A 27,487-nucleotide genomic window follows, 5' to 3' on the forward strand; every position below is an offset into this window, starting at 1 on the left:
TTGCTCACAAAGCTTCTAAAAGAAACCAAAATTACTTGGAAATGTACCTGTGAGAATGGGGTGTGCCTCGGCACAACAAAAGAGTTGGAGAACTTTCTAAACTCGTCTAAAAACCTGATAGTTGCACTTTGCAGCTCCTCGTATCTGTAAACTCCCAAAGACGTGGACTGGTGCAAGGCCCGATGGTTCATAGATAGATGCGTTCGACTCAAACCTTCAACTAAACAAGAATGTATCAATTGGATGCAGGTTTATTAGCAACAATGATGAACAATCAATCTGCAAGACAAAGAAAGCGATGGTAGATATTAGAATAAGATAATAGATACAGAATATGCAAATAACAATGCGCAGTATTACACAAGATGAGAACGCAATAGAGAACAGCACCATACAAGAGTTGTCTATCTCCCTTCCCCAAAAACGTTCAATTGTGACACAGAATAGAACGAAAACTGGAGACCGAGAAAAAGGATCACATGAGTTTATAATTGATATTCTTCTGAATTGAATCGGGCTGGTGGTTTGATAATTCGCTTCGGGCAGCCCGTCACCACCCGATCAATCGTCGGAGTCCTCTGAGGGCAGTTCGTAATTTCCTGGTCCATTGTGGGAGTCTCCGGTGGGTGGTTCACTATCGCCCTGTCCGACGCCGGAGTCCCCTCCAGCTGGTCCATCATCACCCGAACCGTCAAGGGGGCAGAAATAGGCAGTGACTGTGGAGGTGTGGCGGTGGTCTGCACATGTGGTTGGTTAGCGACTCTCGCGGGTGGTGTCATCGCGGTAGTGGAGCGGAGTGTCTGTGATGGTAAGCCCTGCGCAATGACATGTTGGGGTTCACCCTTCTGGGGAGTGGTAACAGGATTGAGACAGACTCTTGGAGCGGCGATGGGTTGGGCATCAGACATTAAGTATTTCGGTACGATTGGCATAACACTTGGCATAACGCTTGGCAGCATGCCACTTTTGCCAGTCGTAGTGGGAGTTGTCATGCTGAAAGGCGTAAAACGTCGCAGGAACTTACGATTCCGGAGAGTGATTCTTCCGGAGCCATCCACCTTGACAACGTATTGATCGAATTGTTTTACCTCAATCACGGTTCCGGTCCGGTCCCATTTTCGTGGGGTTTCACCAGGGCATCTGCAGTGTTTTTGGAGGAGCCAGAAGCCAATCCCATCCTTCGACCAGTCAGTTGCGAGACATGTTGTCCGTTCCTTGTCAAAGATCCGGACCCCATTTGCGACTTCAGATATGATGAGTCGTTTTGATTCTTCGAATAGGGATTGTAGTGTTGCATCCCAGTAGAAGGGGGTGGATGGTTTTAGGAGGTCCCGAAAAGGTCGCATCTTCTCGGTCATGCTGAAGCAGTATGTTACCTGATTGACTAGCCCAAACCAGGAGCGGATGTCAGTAATTGTTTTTGGTGTGGGGAAGTCCTGTATCGCTTGGAGATACCTTTGGCATGGTCGTACACTGTCCATGGTGATCTCGAATCCAGCGAATTCGACCGTGTCCTGACCAAAATGGAATTTCGTCGGATTTTGCGTAATCCCATTACGGCCGCACAGGTCGAGCCAGGTGCATGTCTGAAAAAAGCTCTCTTCCAATGTGTCGCTCCACATGATGGTATCATCAATACATTTGGACTTGTTTTTGAAGTCCGATACAATTTCGTCAAATCGTCTGGAGTATCCATCACCTGAAGCGATGTAACCTTGGGGAGTGGTGCAGTAACAGTATCGGCCCCATGGTGTGATGAACGTTGTCAGATGGTGGTCACTTTCTCTGATTGGAACGCTGTGATAGCCATTCCAGGCGTCTGTTACCGTCTTTTTGGTGTTATGTGGCACCGCCATTGCTTGATGGAAGGGTGACTGGGTGTGGTGGGTCTCACGTGTGCAGTGCGCATTCAGTGGTTGCAGATCAACTGTCCTCCGTGGGGTCCCATCCTTCTTTGGACAGACGACCATTCTGCTGCACCATGTCACTGGTTCACCAATTGGCACCGGTTCCAGAACCCCTAACTTGATGTTGCGATCGATACCAGCCTTGACTTCTGCCTGCCAGTGTAAGGGGACAGGCACTGGGGTGTGCACCGCTTTTGGTGTTGCCTCGGGGTCAACCATCAGTGTGAGAGGCGGACCTTCCATGTGGGGTATTGGCTGGTGTTCGCAGACATTGAATGTGCTGCTTTTGTAGTACTCCAGTAGCCATTTCTCCAGCCTCTCTTGGTTCTCGTCAGTGGCCGGAAATGGGATAGATGTAGGCAGTGTAGGGGGAAGCGATCTTTCCGGGCAGTTACAATTTGCATCGATAACTGCTGCCACTGCAGCACCAACTGTGTTGGATTCGCCAATGGTTGGGAAGCTACTAGACACGAGGCCTAGATCGACGCATGCTTCACGACTGAGATACATGTTCCGTGTGTCAGGTGAGATGTTCGCAGATTTGTCGGGTTTCAATAATGTCGCCATTGGCTGTGCGACCAGACAGGTGTAGGAGCATGGCGCCGATAATCCGGACCCTTCCACTGTTAACAGCATTCATCTTCAGGTTGACAGGTAACAGGTCTTCATTACGCAGCCCGAGTTTGTGGAAAATATTGAGTCCTGTGAGGCAGCTTTGACAGCCAGTGTCGGCCATGGCCTGGAGCCTGGCCGATTTTGGTCGGGATGACAGTGGCTGGCCGAAATGGTCATAAGCTTCCTTATCGATCCGTGCTATAAGTGTTATGTACGGTTGTGGTTGAGACTTCTTCTTGGTCCAGCCAGAGAGGTGGTCAAATATATGGTGGTCGAGGTGTAGTGGAGTTGACAAGGTGGCCATGGCCCTTTTAATTTGCGGCTTCCAAATGGCCGTTTCTCGTTCCGTGACAGAGCAGAGGAGATCGTGGACCTGGCTGCTTTCTTCCACATCATGAGCATCCATTGATTTGTCCGTAGGTTTGTTGTCCGCCTTTTTCGTGCCTCCCTGGCAGACATGTGCAAAATGGCCGCGAGTGGCGCATTTACTGCATGTTTTCCCGTAGGCATTGCAGAATTGACGCCTTTGATCGATGTTCGGCTGTTTGCCATGACCAGTTTTGCCGCAATAACTACAAATGGCCGCCTCCTTGTCGGTAGTGATCAGGGCTCTTTTGTTCTTCCAGTTTTTGTATTGGCTTGCGCCATGAGCGCCTTCGCTATCGAGCAAGGCATTCTGGGAGCGTTTCCCTGCTTCCTTGGCCTCTACGAAAGTGAGGACTTCCTCCAAGCTCATGTTCTGATTTTGATCGCCGAGAATGTCCTGTTGTATATCTTGATCGGCGAGTCCCCGACATAGGACGTCGCGAACCATGTCCTTGGTGTAGTTGACATCAGTAGGGGGATTGCATGAGCATACAACAGAAAACTTGCAGATCTCAGCTTGACCAGCCAGACGGGCTGCGTAGGTACGAATTGGTTCTTCTCGGTCCTGTCGCATGTTGTGGAGGTTGACGCGGGACACCATAGTATTCTCCTCTCGGACAGCAAGGGACCGAATGGCTTGTAGTATAGCTGCCTCGTCCTTGATTTCAATGCGTGGGTTGCTGCGGTGGAGGTCACGTCGTAGGTTAGCATCACAACATTCAAGGAGTTGAACGCGAACATCATTGCCGATTATCTGGGTCGCTGCCTTGTAACCATCCTATCTTCTGGTGAAATATTGCCAATCTTCGCTGGTGCCGCCGGTTTGGATACGAGGACGGCTGACTTTGTCCGGTTTGGCTGGTGCAATGGACGTGTGAGTCATGGCGTGGATGGAGAGCTGGATAGCAGCAACGGCATTGTCAGTGCTGTCAGTAACGTAGACACAGCTCGGGAAGGGGCAGACTGCAGCAGGCATCTTCAGATGAGTTGATTGTTCATAAACAATGGGTTTGCGGAAAATGGTTTGAGGAAACCGGGTTTGCGGCCTTGTTTGGGATGGCGGGATTCAGAAAGCAGGTGTCGTCTGTGATGTGATGGACACAAGGACATTGGTACTGCTTGAGGATTGATTGATCATAAACAAGAATGTATCAATTGGATGCAGGTTTATTAGCAACAACGATGAACAATCAATCTGCAAGACAAAGAAAGCGATGGTAGATATTAGAATAAGATAATAGATTCAGAATATGCAAATAACAATGCGCAGTATTACACAAGATGAGAACGCAATAGAGAACAGCACCATACAAGAGTTGTCTATCAACCATCCCCGTCAGTGAGTGGACGTTAAACCCTGCAGGATTACTTCGTGTGAACATGGCAAGCTTGGCCATTTATTTAATGGACGTCTGCATTTGGAAAGATGACGCTGTCACTACCAACATTGAGGCAGACCTTTACTAACATTCAGACATCGTATCTGGTTGGTTGCTTCTTAAGACCGATGGGGAGGTAATATGTGGGGCTTGTTAACACACAAGGTAAGTTTAAAATGATGTTTTCTATTAATCAGGTTTGGGAGGTGGGTGTAGGACATGTATGCGCTGTGAGTGTTGTTAGCTTTTACACATATATATTTTTGTTTGGTTCTCAATCAACAAGATAAATTATACTAGATTTTTGCATCTATTGGTAAAACGAGAAGTGTGTGTGTGTGTGTGTGTGTGTGTGTGTGTGTGCATACGTACGTGTGCATGTGTGTGTGTGCATGTGTGTGTGTGTGTGTGTGTGTGTGTGTGTGTGTGTACGTGTGTGTGTGTGTGTGTGTGTGTGTGTGTGTGTGTTATTGTATCTGTGTGTGTATGTATGCATACGTGTGTGTATGTGTGTGTGTGTGTGCATGTTATTGTATGTGTGTGCGTGTGTTATATACACTGCCGCCGATCGATAAATGTATGAACAGGAAAAGGTCAGAACTCGACACCTCTCATCCACAGATATTTCTCATATTTCCTAATTTCTCGTAACCATTTTGAAATTGCCACTCTATCAACTAAATGCTGAAAATTATGTGAAAAACATTATTTGAATTTCAGATTTTGTGCAAGTAATAGCAAGTTGAAAGTGTCCGGTGAGCCAAACGGAGTCTGTAAGCATACAGCGAATGCGTAAAAGGCCTCATTTAGCATCCATACGTTCCATATTCTTGGTAACTTACCCACACAATTCTAAACATACTTGTGATACCCGTTTTTCATAGCGTGGATCAAGTGTTTGATTTTTGTTTTATTCCTGTAAATTGTGTTTTCTCTTATATTCCATTTTATGTAAAGCACATTGAGACATTTTATCATACAACGGTCCTCATTTTGCAATTTGCAATGTTAATTTTTAAAATGCTTACATCCATTATATATTACTACACTAACAATATAGTGTTGTCATAATATTTTCATCGATATTTTCTTTAAACGTAAAGAAGAAAACGTTCACAAAAGAGCACACAGACCACAGAAGTAGAATGAATGAATAATCCAACAAAAACATTTTCCCATCATTCGAGAATAAAAAAAAACACAAACTCTTTCATATATCCATTAATCAGGGATCCCAGCTTTCATCATCGTCATCATCATCTTCGTCATCATCATCGTCTTCATCTGGACAAGACACCATAATTTAATGGTTAATATAATGTGCTTTAGGAGAAACTAGGGCATGCCCGTACTATATATATATCTAAAATTATATCCCCCCCCCTCTATTTACATGAAATGGTTTGGTCCAAAGCGAACGGCTTGCGAGTGGTGACAATCCCCCCCCCTCTATTTACATGAAATGGTTTGGTCCAAAGCGAACGGCTTCCGGAGTTTGGTAAAGAAATCGCCATCGCGTGCACAAACGCGCAGGAAAGCGAATGAATCGCAAATTCGTTTTTATTAGTTTTAAAACATAGTTTAACGCCAACATAGTTTGCAAACGTGAAATAAATGAATACGCTCTCAAATGTGCCATCCGAGGCAGAGTGTGTCCGCCACGTTCGGCACACGCGATAGTTCGCTGCTCTCTGATTGGTTGAATCGTTTTTTGGACATAGCTCGGTAAGTAATTGTCCGATAAATATGAAACCTTGAAAAGGCACATCCTCGGGTCCCCAGCAATATACCTGGCAAGTTAAAAGTATATCGGACCCGTGGTTGTCGAGAAACAGCGGTCACAGACAAACGTACAAACGTACAGAGATTACTGGAATTATAGATAGATGCTAGAAGGGCTGTCTATTTATTACATACACACAATGGCAGAACATTTAATCCCCACCCCCATTATCCCCTTTAAACCATGCATGTCCTTTACTTCCCCAAATAGGAGCTGGCAGGGTGCCCTAGAGGTATGCACAATCGCTTCTAAGCTGTCTAGCCTGGGTTAGAATCCAGACCCAGCTACAAAACTGTCATCCTAGTTGCCGTCTGCCAGAATTAGTTTGTGGACATTAAATATCCCATGGTGTCCTTCCGTCTTTGCTAAGAGTCAGTATAAGCTATTGCTGGCATCCTGAGAAAATTACAAATTCCTGCCCTACCCAGCAGGGGGCACTGCATCAGTGGCACAGCCACACCCTCAGTACTCGGTTCCTCAGATTGGCTTTAAACTGGCGTCCCTTCTGCTGGTATTAGTTGGTGAACGTTAAATATCCCGTGCTGTCATTCGTAAAGAGCAGGGGAGTTATCGCCAGCACCCTGGCCAAGTTACAAATTCATGTCAACTTCGGTCAAACGCCAGTCCTGGCCAGCAAGTTCGTGAAATACTTGAGCCAAAAACGTTACCTGACAGGGATCGGAATAATTAAGGCCATTAAAATAGTAGTAGTAGTAATAGTAGTAATAGTTTTTATAATATATAACTATTATTTGAGTGGCTCATTTGTTGTGTGTTATACTTTTGAATCTGATTATTACCCCGTGCTCACAAAGCGAAAAGCGGGATTAAGCAATCGGTTGCGTACATTTTGGTAAGAGCATACATTTAAAACCGTTCAACGGAGGAAATTGAAACTTTGCCACATGTTGCATGACCATTTGATGTAGCGCACATTGAGCATACATCGAAAACCGTTCAACGGAGGAAATTGAAACTTTACCACATGTTACATGACCATTTGATATAGCGCACATTGAGCATACATCGAAAACCGTTCAATGGAGGAAATGAAAACTTTACCACATGTTACATGAGCATTTGATATAGCACACATTGAGTATACATCGAAAACCGTTCAACGGAGGAAATTGAAACTTTAACACATGTTACATGAGCATTTGATATAGCGCACATTGAGCATACATCGAAAACCGTTCAACGGAGGAAATTAAAACTTTACCACATGTTACATGAGCATTTGATATAGCGCACATTGAGTATACATCGAAAACCGTTCAACGGAGGAAATTGAAACTTTAACACATGTTACATGAGCATTTGATACAGCGCATATTGAGTATACATCGAAAACCATTCCATGGAGGAAATTGAAACTTTACCACATGTTACATGACTATTTGATATAGCGCACATTGAGTATACATTGAAAACCGTTCAACGGAGGAAATTGAAACTTTAACACATGTTACATGAGCATTTGATACAGCGCATATTGAGTATATATTGAAAACAATTCCATGGAGGAAATTGAAACTTTACCACATGTTACATGACCATTTGATATAGCGCACATTGAGTATACATTGAAAACCGTTCAACGGAGGAAATTGAAACTTTAACACATGTTACATGAGCATTTGATACAGCGCATATTGAGTATACATTGAAAACAATTCAATGGAGGAAATTGAAACTTTACCACATGTTACATGACTATTTGATGTAGTGCATATTGAGCGTACATCAGAAACCGTGTGAAATTAGAATCATTGTAATCACCTCAGCCTTTATTGTGCTCAGCTGGTTAAAAAAAAAAAAAAGCGAAGAACAAGAAGTCCAATTTGGCCTTTTAGCAATCTATTGATTTATACTTTATCGATGTATTCTGGCAACTTTATCAGCCTTGGTAGTTAAGAAAACACTCAAGAACTGGAATAATCTATCTATCTACATTTCTGATGTAAACGTGTACAAATGCAATTACAAATTTGTAAGACTGTGTGGGGAAAGTATTCTATGAATATCATCGAGTTGTTTGAGTGTTCGGTAATTTGAAGCCTTCAGGTAAGATCCTTTTTTTTTTTAACAAAGCATTCTGAATTTAGTGTTGTACAGTTCTACTTACCACTGTCATACATGCTTTTGTGGATCTTTTGGACAGCATTGCGGAGTGCATCTTGCAAGGAAGGTTGTTCAGATGTAACTTCCTTTTCATTTTCACCATCCTTGGGAGATCATGTAATGTTAATATACATGGCTTTCATCTTTCAGCACTGCCAAAGTTTGGAATGGAATATGGACAATGAGATGCGGAATTGAAGTGGAAGATTAGTGAATTGAATGTGATGTAGGAATGAAAATATACAGCTCAGTTTACCATCGACACTGACTGGAAGCCATAACAACTCACTCTTAGAACTTGTAGATGACTGAATAGCTCATTTATAGAAAATTTATTGGCAGAGTTTGATTTTGCATCATATATATTGTCATGGTTATGAGAACCAAATGAGTCCTTTCATAGTTAAGCAGTTATTTCATAATTATATTGTTTAGTTTAAATGTCTGAAGTCCATGTTGATAGATCTGCATTGCGATTTTGTAAAAGGAAACCCCAAATAAATTTTTTTTTATCACTCCATATTCATTTTTCCATAGTCCCTGGTGTTGGGCTAGCGGCTAGGGTGCCGGCTTAGGATCCTAGGATCCTGGGTTCGAATCCCGGTCAATCGCTGAATTAACGCCAGGGGGGTTGACTCAGCCTGTCATCCTTCCGAGGTCGGCAAATTTGAGTACCAGTTCACTGGTAATTCCCTGCTTGTCGTTAAAGGCGGCAAAAAGGGTTGGCGTCAGGAAGGGCATCCGGCCGTAAAACATTGCTTCAAAAAGGGGACCGAAAAACAACAACAACCACAGTTCCCGAAAAAGGCCAACCCCTGCTTTGCGGGGAAAAATGGCCTCTAAAGGTGTTTTTTTTTTTTTTACTCCATATTCATTTTTGGGGATCGTCTGTGAATATTTTCCATTTGACGAGCGGCTCTGACAAATGTTTGTGCCATAATCACAAACTCGGAACCGATTCTCGGAACCAAGTGCCCTGGGGGCTGTATTTGAGCACGCTTCACAAGCGCTTCACGAAAGAAATTGCGCCAAGAAAGCAGCCCCGCCCATAAATGAGGGGAGGGAAGAAGCAAAGGGTGAGACAATTCGGAGAGTTATAAAAGGGTGCTGCCTAAAGGGATATAAGACATGGACGGAGAGAAGGACTTATTAAAAGCTTTGTGAATTTAAGCGATCACAGACCTTGTTCGGGGCTCGATCGATTATTTTTTTATTACTCGCACACCAAGAGTCTACGTTTGTCCTTCTCTTCTCTCGTGTTTCCCTATTTTGCTTCCTTTCCTCTATCATTCCTTTTGCTTTGTCGGTCCTCTCACATTATTATTTCATTCTCCATGCTTTGCTGGACGTTGGTTATAGTGCATGTTTCGTCTTTGGCGTTGTTTTTCTTGCATCTTCCGGGTCAGCACTTTCACACTCTTTCTTTATACCTTCACCTCCCATCCACGCACACCTTGACTTTTGCGTTCCCACGTCCGATTTGCTCCACCGATGGACCCTCTGCCCCATTTATGAAACTCGGGCTCCCTGTCAGGAGACACATTCCATAAGTACCGTGAGTGACGTCACAGAAACATGGGGAAACACCGAGGCCACGGCTGTTTAAGGTACAGGAGGGGAAGGAGCTTGAAGGGTCCTAGCTTCAGTCAGGATGTGGGAGCCAGACTTAACGAGTGGAATGTGTGCAGGAGGTCTGTCGTTTACCCATCTATTTATTTGTTTATCAGCTCATCTCCATTGCCAATCATTCAGCCCATCATTATTTGACAATCACCAATCTCTCCCTTCCAGATCAGATGCATGATGCCGGCATATGTACTGTAAAGTGTCACGTCATTGGAGATAAGGGATAAGGGTGGGAATGTTCACGTAGGGGATAAGGGAAATGTATGAGTACTGCAATTATTATATGTATATGCCATTTCATTGTTACCTTCGCAAAAGCGGAAGGTTATGTTTTGATCGCTGTGTATTTATTTGTATGTCTGTGTGTGTGTGTGTATGTTATTCGCATAACTCAAAAAGTATTCAACCGAATTGCATGAAATTTGGTGGGATGATTGGTTATTATACGCGACACATTTGATTAGATTTTGGGAGCAATCGGGTCAAAGGTCAAGGTCAAGGTCACGAAAAGGTCAAAATCGTATTTTTACCAAGTACAGAACAGTAGCTGCGGCGAAGGTATGCGCTCTACCGAGTGCCCGTTCTAGTTCCATCTGCTGTTATGTGCTCCTCCCCAAACCCCGGTCACGGTGTACCTCCGAGCCCCAAAAGGAGTCACGGCAGAAAGATATGCTATTATGTGTGCCAATGACCAATGGTGAAACCACACCAATCAATCGATACAAAACCCAAGTATTGTATTAAAATCGCACAATAATAACACTTGCGCAAGTACAAGAAAACCTCAATTGCACAGCAAACACCATATAATTCCTATGATGGTACCACCAGTTTCTTAACTCAATAACTCATGATACTCCACGTGAGCGAACTGTAACACCCCCAAAGTCACTGTCACGACACCAGGCCAAAGTCGATCCACGCTCCGGTGATTACAAGAAAAAAAGTCGCACCGAGACCTGAACCCAGGACGGCCGACAGTCGACGCTGCCAAAGAGCCGCTTGAGGTGTCGGGCCGACATCGGTCAGGCAAACGTTCACCCAAAACGCGACTGGGAATTCACACCTTCGGTTCACCAGACAATGACGCTGACATGAACGAGCAGCAGTTCCCAAGCGGAGAACCGCGAATTCCCAAGCGAAATCCACGACACACACGAGAACCAGGCTAACGGCTGGTGCGAGGTGAAATGGCTGGTGCAAGGTGAAATGGCGGGCGGGCCTGTAATGGAGGCGTACCGGCTCTCCCGCGATGATTCACTTTCGGAACCAACAGCAAAACCCGTCACGCAGGTTTATCTGCCCCAGCAATAACGACACTGTCACAGGAATCCCTTTCCCGGGGAAACCAATATTCACTCGTGACCAACGTCCACCAGCGTCCGCTCGACACCTCGAAGCAGATCGGCCTTTCTTTCCCGATCTCACTTGATCCACTCAAGCCTCTTCTTTCTCCTCTTCCGGTTTCTCCTGATCCATTTCGTTTTTCTTTTGAAACACTAATTTTTACCTTTGAAGACAGTTATCTCCATTTCACACTCAAACTGTAACAATAATAGTATATGAAACTAAAAATGCTTCCAGTGGATGAAAACCATAAAGACGGAAGTGACAAATCCGTAACACTGCCTTTAAATACCTGCTTGGTTATGTGCAATAAAGGCCATTTCTTTAAGAAACCGGGTCTTGCCTTATTCTGTCCATTTTAATGGCGGCATAAGATTGCTGAGGCGTTTGGCCAGCTCGGATTTGTTATCTAAGTTCGACCTCAAGTGCGGTTCCGTAATGTTGGTTTCACTCGGCCGACTGACTAGGGTCTGTCACATAACCGCCGGGATGGTCCCTATTTGCTTTGGGTAAACTGACATTGGGCGAGAGGATCCGGATCATCGGTACGGTAAACCGACCTTGGGTGGTAGGATCCAGCTAAGGTTGATAGTTTCAAACGGCGTCCGGGTCTTATAGACATGCCGTCCTCTCGGAGTTATCCAGAGGCGATGCCCAAAAACGGAAAACCGTGACAATATACTCGTATATTAGTTGTAAAGTTTTTTAGCAAATTGTGATGACGTGATTAGCCATGCAGGTATGCTGTAGATTGGAAAAATAAGATTTGGTTAACTGTGGAAATACACCATGGTAACCCAAGCCATACTCGCACATGAATCCTTCACCATAACGTCCATCTGAGGAACGCTGCACAAATCGATGCCTCACCCTGTGTGTGTGTGTGGATGCCAGGACAGTAATTTATTGCTCGGTCTGTATTCAAACCATAAGCTCTCCTGCTAGTCCTTCACTTGGGTTATAGTACTGTCAGCAGATATCATAGAACTCAGTAAATGAGTGAATTACACTGAAGAACCTCAATATATCAATATTATAGAAAGCAGAACAATGGAAAACACCACAATGGAAAACATCACAATGGAAAACATCCAAATGGAATGGTGTTACAACATGGAGACTCACGGATGAAGATGATGTCTTTTGCACCTTTTTTATTGGCCTCAGTGTGATACCCATGTGAATTTCATCCAGAAGTTTGCCCCGACTCTGCAGTTCAGGTGCTGAAGGTTCAGGTTGTGGTGCTTTGGTCGGTGGTGGAAAAGGCGGTGGAAAAGGCGGTGCAACGGGTAGAGAAGGAAGCGGTGGTGGAATTGGAAGGCGAGCCTGATGTGAAGCTTTTGCAAATGAATGCTGTGGATCTGGTTCTGATGGCAGTCCTAAAAACGTTAAAACTTCAAGGTTCATTTATAATGGAGGACAGTCAATGGATAGGGGAAATAATGCACTTAAAATATGAGTGACTAACTCGGGTCCATGAACATTGGTCAACAACTGATTTCTGAAAAACCTGCACAATACTCCCAATGTTGATGAGAATGAAAGAAAGGCAAATGAGTTAGAGAAGACTGAAATGAGTCAATGAATTATGACCTGGTGTTGTTAAAGGTGGTGGAGGAGGAGGAGGTGGTGGTGGTGGTGGTGGAGGAGGAGGAGGTGGTGGTGGTGGTGGAGGAGGAGGTGGTGGTGGTGGTGGTGGACACCTTGGAGGTTGATTGGGCTGTGATCTTGAACATGTTCCAGCTGAATTCACTGCCAAACCTTGGGGTAACGACTTTGTCATTCTGCTGCTACCTGGGAGTCGAAACAGAAAAACACTTCCTTGTAAGATGGCGATGAAAACGTGCACGATGGATTATTGCTCATAGTTGTTTTCCGCAAAGATGAATGATGGATAAACAAACCCACGCCTATCATAAAACAGATGGGGTTCATCCATTACAACTTTGCCAGAATCACCCAAACAAGTACTGCAGTCAACTCCCATGACTACAACTTTAACAGCCACAATTATTCCTATACCAGTAAAAAGCCCGTCAAAAATGACAGGTTGGAACAGTTTATTTGACGGTGCGTGCCAAAGTCTGAAACCTCGGCCTAGTGTCAGGTGTGCTGATATCTTCTTTATTTATTCGACATCATACAGATATAAATGAACACTCGTTTTACTCTGCGTGCATTGCACATCACGTGCGGCGAGTTTCACCTCCCTACGCCGTGTATTTATTGTTATTTTTTAAAAAACGCTTTTGTACACCGCCCTTGAGACTCGGTTTGCAAGCCAGCGTCTACATTTCCAACAGAAGAGACATATAATTACTCTTTTATGGGAAAAATTTTTAGAGTTTATTTTAGCCTCAAAAACAGACAGTAGTGAACACACATTCGTGTTATGTTAAAAGTTTGGCCTTTAAAACCTACCCTTATGAAGGGGGACAGACAAACACACAAACTGACTGTGTTTTATATGGTAGAGTTTTGATAGCTCGCCTACTCTTTGCAAAAGACACTGTGGGATCTTTAATGTCCACCAATAATGCCGCCAGATGAGACGCCAAGTTTAACGTCCATCTGAGGGACGCACACATTGATGCCTCGCTCTACCTGTAACGCAGCAATATGACAGTTTATAGCTGGGTTCAGATTCCTGCCAGACAAAAGTCCCCTAAATACCGAAGACATTGAGATGAGAATTTGGCAGGAAGCTGGGATTTTAACGCTCATGGGTTGGTTGATTTACCATTTTGTTTCTTCATTTGTTCCTTTACAGCCTCAATTCCTCCAAAATCAGAAATGACTTTCGTAATCCTTCGACTGATTCGCATGTCCTGAAGGTGAAACCTTTCAATGCCGATGTTGGCAAACATGGACTCCAGCTGTGGATCGAGTTTGGCGATCTGTGCAAAGAGAGTAAATAGTCCAAATCATTTGTATTCGTGAAAAATCCTTTTTGTTTCAGTTTAACGAACACACTCTTTAACTACACATTCACACTAAGGAGAGTTCAAAAGGTTTTCAGTTTGAGTAGGGAGAACACAAAAGCAATTGTGCATAAAAAAATAATTAATTAAACATCCATTGTTAACTGGGATAGTTGTGCTGGGAAAATGGAGTACATCAATTGGGATGCATGTTGCATGTGCTTGTTTGGCCCAGGACATTTTGAACACCCCTTGTGTAAACTTTGTATACCATCAGCATCTACACTGAATACGTAGCTTCCTTTTTTGTGTTACAGATGACACAATAGGCTTTTTCTTTTCTTTGTATACAATGTCGAGGCTCGTGGAGGAGCTAGAACAAAGAACGGATCAGGACATAGCAGAACAATAGGCAATGGCAGATTATAACGTGGGAAAATGGGGTATTTGCTCCCAGCCTCAGATCTTGACCGGCCCAAAAATATAAAGTGAATAAAATGTTTTTATGTAGTTTTTCTTTTTCCAATCGAAAATAGCTGTCTGGATATGGTCCAAACTTGGTAATCTGTTCTGTTCTTACTACAATAGTGATGTATGAGGGAGCGATCAAAGAAAACTGTGGAGTGAATCTTGCATGTGAGCGGTGTGATGTTCCGTGTGAGTGAATGGTGTAAAGAAGGCCGTGCGTTGTTCAGTGTGAGTGAACAGTGTAAGGAGGGGCATGGGATGTTCTGTGTGAGTGAACGGTGTAAAGAAGGCCGTGCGTTGTTCAGTGTGAGTGAACGGTGTAAGGGTGGCAGTGAGTTCTTCCATGTGAGTGGACAATGTAAAGAAGGTTGTAAGTTGTTCTGTGTGCATGAACAGTGTAAAGAGGGCTGCGAGTTGTTCAGTGTAAGTGAACGGTGTAAGGAGGGCCATGGGTTGTTCTGTGTGAGTGAACGGTGTAAAGAAGGCCATGAGTTGTTCCAAGTGAGTGAATAGTGTGAGGAGGGCCGTGAGTTGTTCCGAGTGAGTGAACAGAGTAAAGGGGACCCATGAGTTCTGTGTTTATATTTGTGGGGTTAATCAATTAAATAAGCAAAATAAAAAAACACATTTATTAATATAACCCCTTCAACTTTAAATTTAAATAAGCCGGAGAGACGAGAACCTCAGAACCTCATTTACTCAACCTCACACAACCTGTGCTTCATGGGTTGCACTCATGTTGAGACCGGCCCAAAAATATTGTTTGCCCCCAGGATGACTTCCTCCTAATGGACCATCTATTTATGATGTCGGAAATTTTCATCATGGCTCCAAATACTTCATACATGATGGCCATTCCTTCTCTCCGACCAACCATAGTTCCCTTCTCTTCCTTCACTCCTGGCACATTCCCCTACCCTCCCTTTCTTCACAACCTTCTTTCTTTTTCTCCATTGTAATTTTATTAATTTAGCTCTCACTCCTCCCACAACATGGAATATATAGATCCGGACCCTAATCAAGTGGGATGACTGCTGGGAATTCAACTTCTAACTCATTAAACAAACAAGACACACTTACATCAAATTTGGCTTGTTGGTTCCATCCGAAGTGCGTCAAATGCCTGAAAGAACATTCAAACAAACTTGTTAGAAACGGCCATGAAAAGTTGGCCTACAGTGCTGCAAACTTTCCAAGTACAGAGCTGTTTAACAATGTTGTATATTGCATCTCATGGATTCCATAACAATTGCTTTTAGATAACTTGAGAACGTCTAAATATTCCCACTTCCTTTGATTGCATATCTTGAAACATGACAAAGGAAGATTAGGACGTTCCAATGTTCCAATACAGCTGAAGGAAGCAGGATTCAGGATTTAGTTTCAAAGCAATTGTACTACAAAGTTAGTCTAAAAAGAATTGCAAAGTTATTTTCAGTTTTGAAAAATAAAAACCAAGCTGCCTCCATCATGACCAGCTAGGGGGTAATCTTCCTGTTCCTCTCGGTCTAGTCTCCATGTGATGTCAGTCCACATAATGGAGCCGACTCTCTATGTCCTCAGGGCAGCTGTGATAAGCATATAAATTCAATCTGTTAAATAAATATCAGTACCCTGTCCTTCTGCTCACAGACTGCAGCACCATATCTCTCTCTCTATCTCTATCTCTATCTCTCTCTCTATCTCTATCTCTCTCTCTATCTCTATCTCTATCTCTATCTCTATCTCTCTCTCTATCTCTCTCTCTCTCTCTCTCTCTCTCTCTCTCTCTCTCTCTCTCTCTCTCTCTCTCTCTCTCTATCTCTATCTCTCTCTCTCTGAAAATGATTAAACTCTGGTATGATAAATGGAACATGTCCTTCAATCCACAAAAATCCCAGTCTCAACATATCACTCCAGAATGATCATCTAACGAAGCCACCTATCTATTTCCTTGTTCATCCATTGGAAGACGTTCAGTATTTTCAACTACTATGCCTCAACACCAGCAGTAACCGCTCCTGGGTCAACCACATAGCGAAGCTGACCTCCAAAGCCAGAAATTTCCTTGGAATATCACAACTAAGCACAGTCTATAAGGCCTTTGTCCAGTGTTCAATGGAGTACTGCTCTCCCCTATGGGCAGGCGCCCCAGTATCATATTTTGCTCTCTCCCTCCTGGATTCTGCGGAATCTAAAGATTTCAAAAACTCGAATGGCACTGGGTAGAGTGCAGTCTTCCTTCTCGCACTCATTCTGAACGAAAATACCAACATTAACTGAACACTGTTATGGCCCACTGCTATTATGGCCCATATACCCGTATCATCAATGCACCCTATTATGTCACAAAAATTGCCATTATTGTAGCTTTTTTGATTATTCATTCATTATTTGGATATTTAATGACCAATTTTGTGCACATTAAGGCACATCGATCTGTTAAGCGGTTCTGGAGAAGATTTTTTTTTAACATTTTTATTTTGCTGATGATGAATGATTTTACTGATGACGTCATAAATTTAATTCTTCACTCACACCGGGTCGTAGATTAGATATATGATGTTTCAGATTTTTTCGATAAAGATTTCAATTCAACCAATTCTGGCTGAAATACCAATTCACTGATCATCGTTCTCACTCTTTATACCCTGTGGGTAGTTGATGACATGTGCCAAGTTTCAATTATGTTTGTTGAGTGGTTTCGGAGAGGATGTCCACATTTTTTCCCTTTAATCCAATATAGCTGCCATCCCATGTGACCTATGACATTAGAGTTATCAATAAATTATTCTCCATGGGAAGTCCATCCTTGGTTTAAAGTTTCACATCGATCGGAAAAGCGGTTGCAGAGAAAAAAAGATTGATGCAAAAATATATAGATGTGGACACACACACACACACACACACACACACACACACACACACACACACACACACACACACACACACACACACACACACACACACACACACACACAGGGGCGTTACAACAGTCAGTCTCGCAACTCCTTCGGGGTGAGACTAATTATGGGAATATCCCATGATGGGGCTGAAACACGTGGTTTGTTGCTTTCACATGCTAAGCAGGCCGGTGGTCTCTCTGTTTTTACCATCTATTCTCCGTCACTGCTCCTCTTGCTCTCTCAATCCTCTGATCCTCCCGATCTACTCCAGGAATCACGCGTTCTTCCAGTAACCCCTCCTGGTTAAACCAGGCTGATTGTACACCTTAACTCTTTTGTACCTCACTTCTCCCGTCTATAGATCCACCTTCCAGAGGCTGTTTCACCTTGCTCCTCCCTCCAGGCGGGCTTCAAGAACGTAGTGCACCGCAACCTCATTGCATCCTATCCTGACCCATGATCTTTATTACCCCCATTAAAACATCATAACCCAACATTCTTACCTGCTGGTTTCATCTGCTTCTCTTTCTTTTTCCAATCCTGTTAGTTAATCCCCTTTGCCAGTTTAGCCCAATTGTTCCCCTGCCACCCATTGGTCAGGATAGCCAATTTAGCCTTGCTCTTCCATGAGCCTCGCTCTTCTAGAAAAAGAAAAAGGAAAAACAGCATCATCCATCTTTTACCTGAGTAATACAAAATCCAGAAGTTATCTTTCCTGTTATTCCTCGCCCTTGCTTTTTATTGTATCAATTCACCCTCCCACAACTCCCTAATGCTTATGTAATATGTATATGCCCCCTTTCTATTCAACACAGGTATTTTTCTCTGTACTACTGTACAATTATCAAATGTGTGCTGTTTTGGATACTTTTGACAATCGATTCAGTGGTTCACATATCTTCATTAGAATGTGTGCTGTTTTGGATACTTTTGACAATCGATTCAGTGGTTCACATATCTTCATTAGAGTCTGTATACACATTGAAGAAACTCACTGAAAGTTATGGGGATGTCCAATCACACATTTGGTGACTTTCTTTTTAGGAGTTTTGATCGCGTTTTCACGGTTAAGTTTGGTAGGACCTTTCGCCCGACTCTGGGAGATTGTTGGTCCCTCAATGTGTCTTGAAAAGGTTTCACACGTGGTCATGTCGGCTCTTCCTGCAACAGAACAATCAATAATCATGTTATGACGTGGTAGATATCATAGATGGTGTATTGATAAAGATGAACAGTATATACACACAAGGTATCATGGATGGTGTATTGATCAAGATGAACAGTACACACACACACACACACACACACACACACACACACACACACACACACACACACACACACATACCCACAAGGTATCATAGATGGTGTATTGATCAAGATGAACAGTACACACACACACACACACACACACACACCCACAAGGTATCATAGATGGTGTATTGATCAAGATGAACAGTACACACACACACACACACACACACACACACACACACACACACACACAAGGTATCATAGATGGTATATTGATCAAGATGAACAAACACGTTTCATTATGATCTGTTTTTCAAGGGATCATTCAGTTCTTGGAAATTTTTCCACTTTCCATTCAATATCCACCTGGAGTTTTAAGTCAATCCTTACTTTTAATAAGGAGATGAAGTTTTTGTTGTACCTTCTGAGCAAAGCGACTGCATTCATATTCCTCTGCAAAGTTGAGTCCGTACAAGCAGGTCTGTAATGAAGGACACACGACTGGCTTATCTGTCGTCCATTGAAACCCTTGTGTTCAACAGTTAGAAAATGCTTGTTCATTATCCCGTTCCGTGCGCAGCAGGAGACGGGGTTTTGCAATCACCTCTGTGTGTCAGAGGTCTGTCAGAGGATTTGCAATCAGATGTCTGTCTGTCTGTCTGTTCAGGCCATATTTTTTTTTACCATTTGAGTTTTGTCATCAAATTTTCAACAAAGCTTTATTATGATAACTAGCAACGGTACCCGCCCTATGGGCGGGGCTTCAATTGGGAGGCCCAAATGAAAAGGCAAAATATCAGAAATTGAATGCATTTTTATTTTATTTTAAACGATTAAACGATTTTATTTTAAATGAATGAATGAATGAATGAATGTTATGAATAATGCCATGGCGTCGCGTTGGCAGCAGTGACAATATAAAAATGTTTGCCAAGAACTTCAAAGAGAGAAAAGGAACTTTTATCAGCAATGTCGTCTATCCTGAAGTTCTAAGCTGAAGAAGAGGTACAAAATCATTCCATTTTTTTTCCCTAAAGAAAAGCGTACAGTTGATATCATGATTTGAAACACGATGGAATAATATTTGCCGATATGAACAGTGATGTGGTTTTTGTCATTGAAATTCTAAAAATACTGTTTAGATTTTGATGATTTGCGTGTGATATTTAACGGATGTTTATATAATCGCGCCTCCCAATTGAAGCCCCGCCCTTAGGGCGGGTACCGTTGCTCGTCAAATATAATGGCGATACAACAATTTTTACCGCTTTGCTTTGAAGAACGGGAATGAAGGGGGAGGAGTGTGTTAATATGTCTGGTTGAAGGCTTTGGGCGGTGAGGTGAGGGGGTTTGAAGCCATATTTTAATCTTACAGCCGCCATGTTGGTGCTCGCCGTCACTGCGATGCGAAGCGAAAGACGCCTCAGAGCTGTCACATTCACAATCGCTATATTGTATGTACTCCCGATACGTGTTTCCTTCATTGTAAAAACTACCAAGTCAACAGTTAAAAGGATTTTGAGCCGATAGGTGTTACGGCCTTGGCAAGATCAATGGAGACAGCGATCTGTTAGCTTATACACTGCCCAAATAGCTATGTGGAATTCTCTCATGTAGAGATTAAACTGACGTCGTTTGAACTTTGGCCGAGATCATTATTTACTTTTAATGATGTTTATATACGAAGAAGATAATTGGTTTTGGGTCGTCCTTTCTGCATATCTCATGGGATTGTGAGTTGGAGAGACGAACGTGATGGCGGGGAGGGGGTTAGCATTCACTCAAGCAGGGATTCAACCCATGTCCTTATGAAAGGTCTTTGTCTGAGGTCACTGAGTCCGATCGGTGCAGCCGTGCAGCGATCGGTGCAGCCGTTTGTGCGGCACCCGGGAAAATGACGTTATGCGGGAGTCCAAACCTGAAAATGCTGGAGGCCAAAGCTGAAATTAGAAAAACAATATAGCCTATTTTACTCTATGTGATCCCACGATTACCCACCCAAAATATCGTTGCGATCGGTTCAGCCATTTTTGCGGTACCTTCAAATGGACAGACAGATGGACGGACAGACAGACAGACAGACGGACGGACATTTGGTGAATTATAGTAAGATATGGAAAAGTCAAATTAATAATTTCGTCAATAGGTCAAATGTCAGCATCACATAAAATCGTCAATATTCATCCAATTGACCTGAAATTTTAAGAATTTACATATTGGGTCACTGGATTGGTTCACCAATGAAAAGGTAGTAGTCGATATGTTTTTTCTTTTTCGATCAAAAGGTCAAAGGTGAATGTTACATAAAATTGTCCATTTTTGTCCAAATGACCTGAAATTTTAAGAATTTGCATATTGCGTCGCAGAATTGGTTCACCAATCAAAATCTAGAAGCTGATTCTTCTTTAGATTTAAAGCTCAAAGGTCAAGACTGCATAAAATCATCAATTTTCATTTTGTATTTTTTTAAAACTGTTTTGGTTATTTTGAGTTTATGGAAGAAGAAGAAGAAGAAGAAGTGGGAGAAGAAGAAGACGTCTGAATACAAACAAACATGGACTGGCATTGCATTTTCAGATGCTTTCTAGTTATCCTTGAGATACTTACATCACCTTCGATAGTGTGGAAATAGGGTAGAGGTGTACCATACGTCATTTCAAAGTAGAATTCCTGTTCCCAGAGGCATTTTCTCTGACAACAAACAAGAAAGATCAGAACATTTTTGTAATCACAGTTTTGTTGGAGGTACCTATATTATAAAATTGATCACAGTTTTGTTGAACACCTTACTCCGTTGATATAACACACATCTTGAGAAGAAGGACATGGTTTTTTTTTTTTTTTTTTGTATACAAGATCGAGGCTCGTGAAAGAGCGAACATTAATCACACAGAAAGACAAACCGACACATAAAACATATAACATAGGGAGCGGTAGACAAGATGGGGAGAGAGGGGGAAGGACACAAACACAACATTTGAGAGCAGGGACCGAGAGAGATGGAGACATCGAGAGATCTGAGAGAGGGCGAGGGCTTTGGGGGGGGGGGGGGCGTGGGAAGGGGGCGGTGGGAGAGGTATAAAACATATGGACACTGCCAGGACTTCCAGGAAAGAAGTTGGAATTTCAAACAAGGTGGATCTGGGGTGAATTAGCGGGGGTAGAAAAGATCAAGGTTTTGGATGGGGGAAGATAAGAGATGGTGGTGAACAGCTGTTTTAAAGACCTGGAGGGAGGAGTGGGATTGAAGGGAGTGAGGGAGTTTGTTCCAGAGGCGGGAGAAAAGAGGAATGAAAGAGTGAAGGTGAGCAGAGAGCCGAGATTTCGGCAGTTTAACCATCAGAGGGTTGCTGGCAGATCTTGTGCGACCTGTAGGAATATTTGGGGGACAGAGCACAGAGAGAGCTGGGGGTGCAAGGCCGGAGAGGAGTCGGTAGAAGACAGAAAGACCACCTACCTGCCTGCGGTGAGTGAGTGAAAGGCCCTCAGAGATAGCTTCATCGCGGGAGATTCCAATAATTCTGAAAGCTTTGGTTTCAACAGCGTGAAGCCGAGCTAGGTGTGAGGCAGGAGCACCGGCCCATAGGGGAGAACAGTATTCCATTGAGCTGCGGATGAAAGCCTTGTATGTGGTGAGGAGCTCAGGTGTGCCGAGGAAGGACTTCGCACGACGGAGGATGCCCAGTCGGCGACTGGCTTTGGAGGCCAGCTTGGAAATGTGGTTTTCCCAAGAAAGATCATGGCAGATAGTGAGACCCAAAATCTTGTGCGACAGAACTTCTTGGAGAGGATTGTTGAGAAAGTAGATGGGAGGGTTGTCCAGTCGATATTTTCGGAGAGACATAGTAAGAGTGTGAGATTTATCAGGATTGAAAGACATGTTCCACTTGTTTGACCAGTCTGTGATTTTGTCCAGGTCTTCAGAGAGTGAGGAGGCAGCAGACTGCCGATCTGAGGGAAGAGGAATGGAGCGGCAGAGAGTGGAGTCATCAGCAAAGAGATAGAGAGGATTTTCGAGAGAGTCAGAGAGATCATTGATGAAGACCAGAAAAAGCACGGGGCCCAGAACACTGCCTTGGGGAACTCCAGCCTGAACAGGAAGAGGAGATGAGAGAAACCCATTCAGGGCCACATGTTGACGACGACTAGAGAGGAAGTCCGGCAGCCATGCGTGGAGATTTCCATGGATACCAAAGGAGGAGAGTTTGGTGAGCAGAGCGGGGTGCCAGACCGTGTCGAAGGCACGTGATATGTCGAGGGAGACAGCTCTAATTTCCTGTTTGGCATTGAGGACCTCCATCCATTGTTGAGACAGCAGAAGCAGCATGTCCAGAGTAGAGTGGCCTGGTCTGAAACCAAATTGATGATCAGAGATCAAGCCATTGGAGAAGAGGAAAGATTTCATATCCGAAGCAATGATGGATTCCATGACTTTGCTGATAATTGGGAGAAGGCTGATTGGTCTGTAGTTGCTAGGATCTGTTTTTGCACCTTTTTTGTGCAAAGCGGTGATGTTGGCTGATTTCCAAGCAGATGGCAGTTGACCTTGAGCAAAAGAGAGGGTGAAGAGAACAGAGAGAGGGTGAGATAGAGCAGCAGAGCAGGATTTTAGGACCCGTGGGCTGATGCCGTCGGGTCCAGTTGCAGAATCAGAGTCGAGGGTTGACAGAAACTTTTCCACCTTGTCAGGAGGAAAGGACACGGAGTCCAGGAGCAGCAGGGTACGACTGGGTATGGTGGGTACAGAGAGGGATGGGTTTGGGACACAAGATTTAGAGGCAAACACAGAGTTGAGGCATTCAGCTTTTTCACGTGCGGAGTCAGCTGTGTAGCCGTTTGAGGTAAGGGGGGGGATGGAGGGGGAACAAACACCAGAAACGGATTTGACCAGACGCCACCAGGATTTGGAAGAGGGAGACAGATAAGAGAGTTCGGTCTTGAGAACGGAGAGATATTGTTTCCTGGCTCTCCTGAGGGTGGACACACACTTGTTTCGGGCTTTGTGAAAGGAAATGAGATTTCCTTCCGTTGGATTTGCTTTCCAGGAGACGAAGGCAAGTTGTTTCTGGGCAACAGCCTCACCACAAGATTCCGCGTACCATGGACGGGAGGAAGGGTATGACAACTGAAGACGAGATGGGATAAATCTGTGCATGAGAGAGAGCAATTTACTTTGGAAAAATTCCCAGGATGAGTTGATGTCAGAGGTGGTAGAGATGGGAGACCAGTCCAGATGATTGATGGCTGCTTGAAGACCGTGCCAGTTGGCCTGAGTGAAATGCCAGACTCGTCGACGCTGAGCAGGCTCCCTGAGGATGGTCAGAGAGATGTCCACTTTAACAAGGACATGATCAGATGATCCGATCGGAGCAGAAGAAGAGCAGCAGACATTTCCAGGGAAGTTAGTCATAACCAAGTCCAGAAGAGAAGATGTTCCGTTGACTGAGATCCGGGTCGGGAAATTGACAGATTGTGTCAGTCCCAGTGAGTCGCAGAAGTCCTTTGCTGAGGAGCCATGGCTGGTGAGAGAGGTACCCACACCCAGCCAACTGGCATGATGACAGTTGAAATCACCACATATGAGGAAGAGAGAGTTGGGATGAGTAGATAGAAGTTGGTCCATATCATCAGACAGCGAGATGTAGATGGAGTCATCACTGTTTGGTGGACGGTACAACACACATATGAACAAGAGGTGGGAGCGATGGGGAAGCCGTAGCCAGAGGTATTCCTGGGGGTGAGGTGGAGAGAGTGCAGTGCAGGGCGAGTGAGGAAGAGAGTTTTTGATAAAGATAGGTGGGGTCTTTTAACCTCTTGCTTCATATTTCCGAGGACGATCGACGTTCGTTTTGTTGGTGAACCTCGCATGACAAGGGTGATGGTAACCACACAGTGCTATGTGCCGTCATATTTGTCAGAATGCAGAATTTCAAATAGTTATTCTGCCCTCAGAGCATGATGGTATGAATGCTGATTCTCATAGCTTTTCTCATAGTTATTCTGCCCTCAGGGCATGATTGTATGAATGCTGATTCTCATAGCTTTTCTCAGTTATTCTGCCCTCGGGGCATGATGGTATGAATGCTGATTCTCATAGCTTTTCCCATAGTTATTCTGCCCGCAGGGCATGATTGTATGAATGCTGATTCTCATAGCTTTTCTCAGTTATTCTGCCCTCAGGGCATGATGGTATGAATGCTGATTCTCATAGCTTTTCTCATAGTTATTTTGCCCTCAGGGCATGATGGTATGAACGCTGATTCTCATAGCTTTTCTCATAGTTATTCTGCCCTCAGGGCATGATGGTATGAATGCTGATTCTCATAGCTTTTCTCATAGTTATTCTGCCCTCAGGGCATGATGGTATGAACGCTGATTCTCATAGCTTTTCTCATAGTTATTCTGCCCTCAGGGCATGATGGTATGAATGCTGATTCTCATAGCTTTTCTCATAGTTATTCTGCCCTCAGGGCATGATGGTATGAACGCTGATTCTCATAGCTTTTCTCATAGTTATTCTGCCCTCAGTACATGAATATTATTCTTAGTGCTGCGAAAGGGAAGGATTTTGAAAGTAAAAAGCCGATTTGTGTTCTACAGTATTCAAGCATAGAATGTAATTAAATTGAAATAAAATAATTTGTAGGTTGTAATAATTTTTTGGGAAGTTTACCGCCATTGATGCAGCATCATTTACACCATCTTACTTAACACATCACATTAGTTATTTGTGCCTGATGTTTGTGTCCTTTATGACGTCCTTAACAGTAGGTTTCCTGTTTGGAATGATTTTCAATTTTGTTTGACTGCCAGACAGGTCGACAGACTAAAAAAATAATCTCACTCCTCTCTCTGCACATGTACGATCGGGATAGATTCAGAGCCAAAGTACGGCTAAACCAGTACGGGTTCCTTTTCCTGTTCATGTTCAAAATATAACATTCAATTGAAATCAAGTTGTTCCTCGATCATAAACTGGCATTTGTAGACAGACACACAGACAGACACACAGACAGACAGAGTGAACCAATTACTTAAGTAATTGAGAATGAATAGTAGAAAATCGGAAAGATGTTGGGAGTGGATAGGGATAAAGGAAGGGGAGGAAATAGGTACATGCAGGTGATAAAGTGCGGGTATGGCGGGGCATTCTGTATGTGTGTCTTAATTAAATATGATTGAAAGCATTACCTGGAACAGGCTGAATAAAGATATGAAGTAGGACCTTTTGTTATTGTTTTTGATCAGACATGCCACCCCACAGTCCTTTTTTATCCATGAACATGCGTTACCCTGCAGTAACTGCACGATGCTGGAGGCAATAACCTGAAAACATGAGCACAAGTAGAAAAAAGATCACAGAGACAAAGCTTAGACAGACTTGGGCAAGAACAGTGAACTAAGAAAAGCATCCTAGCATGGTCTGAGATATAGGTATACAGTGTGTACCTATGTATCACTGGTCTGGTAAATATGAACACACTGTGATGTGTTTGATGGTTAAAATGTAATTTGAAGAGCTAAGTTACAGGATGAATAGTCAATAATCAAAGAACACCAATTGGGTTGTGGGATGTCCTCAGCCCATAGTCATGGAGAGGTGAATTTAACTCCCCTTGCTCCGCGCGAAACTTTATAACCGCATCTCCTGTCTTATTCAACTCTTCAAGGAGGAGTTGTTAAGTGGGGGCACTTCCTTTTGGCTTGAGATTTCAATGACCCTGCACTTGTGAGATACCGAATTGTTATCTTGGCATGATAGGCATATCCTCATGATGACATGTCCGTGACAACTGACACTCCCTGGCGTCATGCTTCGAGCATCTGTTCTGAGTTTTGGAGGTCGGTGGTTCGAACTCAGGCCGAGTCATACCAAAGACTTAAAAATGGTACATGCTGCTCACTTGCTTAATACTCAGCATTTAAAAAAAGATAGAGCAAGGACAAACAACTGTACGTTGGCATGATGTGATGGGCTGAATGGATTCCTCCTGAATTGGCATTCCTTGTAAGGGAAAATATTATTATACAGCGAGGGACAATCTTTCCTGCTGACGGTGAGGATTGAGAAAATATTTGGTGTTACAAAAAATTCTTCACAGTATTGGGACAAGCACGAGATTCTTTGCTATGTGGGCAGCTCCAGACAAGTTGTGGCTGGTAAAGAAAATGATGAGTTCCAGCAGTTGTAACTTGACAAATGGCTGATTTCAATTAAAGAAAGATGGAATGTCTAGGTAATTTTCTTTAAACACATAGTGGGCATGCGAAACTTAACATGTGAAGGTTTTCCAGTTTTTCATATCTGTACCTCTAAAAGGAAAAAAACTCTCTCTCTCTCTCTGTATGTATACATTCTCTGCACAGCCACATCTTTTAAGTTACAAACTCCAAACTTGGGGTGCAACTACAACTTTGCGTGGAGGGTAACATTGGCTATATGGCCGCGGCCTTACGCGGGTGTATGAAGGGCGGGCGGGAGGCATAATTCTCTATGTAAATGTATACCGTGTATCGCCCCCTGGTGGTGGTGGCAGATGGTGTTACAATTCCATTTTTACCTGGGCGACGCTGAGGTTGAAGCACTCTTAGCACGGATACATTAATTTTGGCAAATAGGTCGACTAATTAGTCCATCAGCGAATACTAATGGAAAGAGAAGCAGCCGAGAGGAGGGGGAATACAGTAACACGGAAAGGAGGGGATGCAATGGGTTTTGGGAGGGTTACCGTAAAATGGGGTGAATAGGGACAGCAAGGTGAATAGGGACACAAACTGAAAAAAAAGTTCGGAAACTTTTTTCGCTGAAAAT

General features: G+C 43.6%; 1 protein-coding gene across 2 annotated transcripts in view; it reads right to left on the bottom strand.

Moving 5' to 3' along the window:
• Window positions 1-235: 235 nt before the first annotated feature.
• LOC137436463 (actin nucleation-promoting factor WASL-like) overlaps window positions 236-27,487 on the bottom strand; it is a 36,448-nt gene continuing 9,196 nt past the window's right edge. Inside the window, exons 2-12 of one of the 2 annotated variants that reach the window (XM_078786448.1) lie at window positions 25,867-26,001; window positions 21,283-21,366; window positions 19,066-19,156; window positions 18,417-18,582; window positions 15,617-15,659; window positions 13,888-14,044; window positions 12,741-12,941; window positions 12,297-12,526; window positions 8,179-8,278; window positions 5,474-5,551; window positions 236-4,083 (exon numbers count right to left, since the gene is read on the bottom strand). In XM_078786448.1, the coding sequence (XP_078642574.1) occupies window positions 5,493-5,551; window positions 8,179-8,278; window positions 12,297-12,526; window positions 12,741-12,941; window positions 13,888-14,044; window positions 15,617-15,659; window positions 18,417-18,582; window positions 19,066-19,156; window positions 21,283-21,366; window positions 25,867-26,001 (1,266 nt within the window). In that variant the 3' untranslated portion in view covers window positions 236-4,083; window positions 5,474-5,492. Of the gene's footprint in view, window positions 4,084-5,473; window positions 5,552-8,178; window positions 8,279-12,272; window positions 12,527-12,740; window positions 12,942-13,887; window positions 14,045-15,616; window positions 15,660-18,416; window positions 18,583-19,065; window positions 19,157-21,282; window positions 21,367-25,866; window positions 26,002-27,487 lie in introns of both variants that reach the window. The other variant, XM_078786447.1, reaches the window with a different exon arrangement.

This window comes from Myxine glutinosa, chromosome 11 (genome assembly GCF_964187855.1).
Source record: "Myxine glutinosa chromosome 11, kmMyxGlut1.1, whole genome shotgun sequence".
Taxonomy (NCBI): Eukaryota; Metazoa; Chordata; class Myxini; order Myxiniformes; family Myxinidae; genus Myxine; species Myxine glutinosa.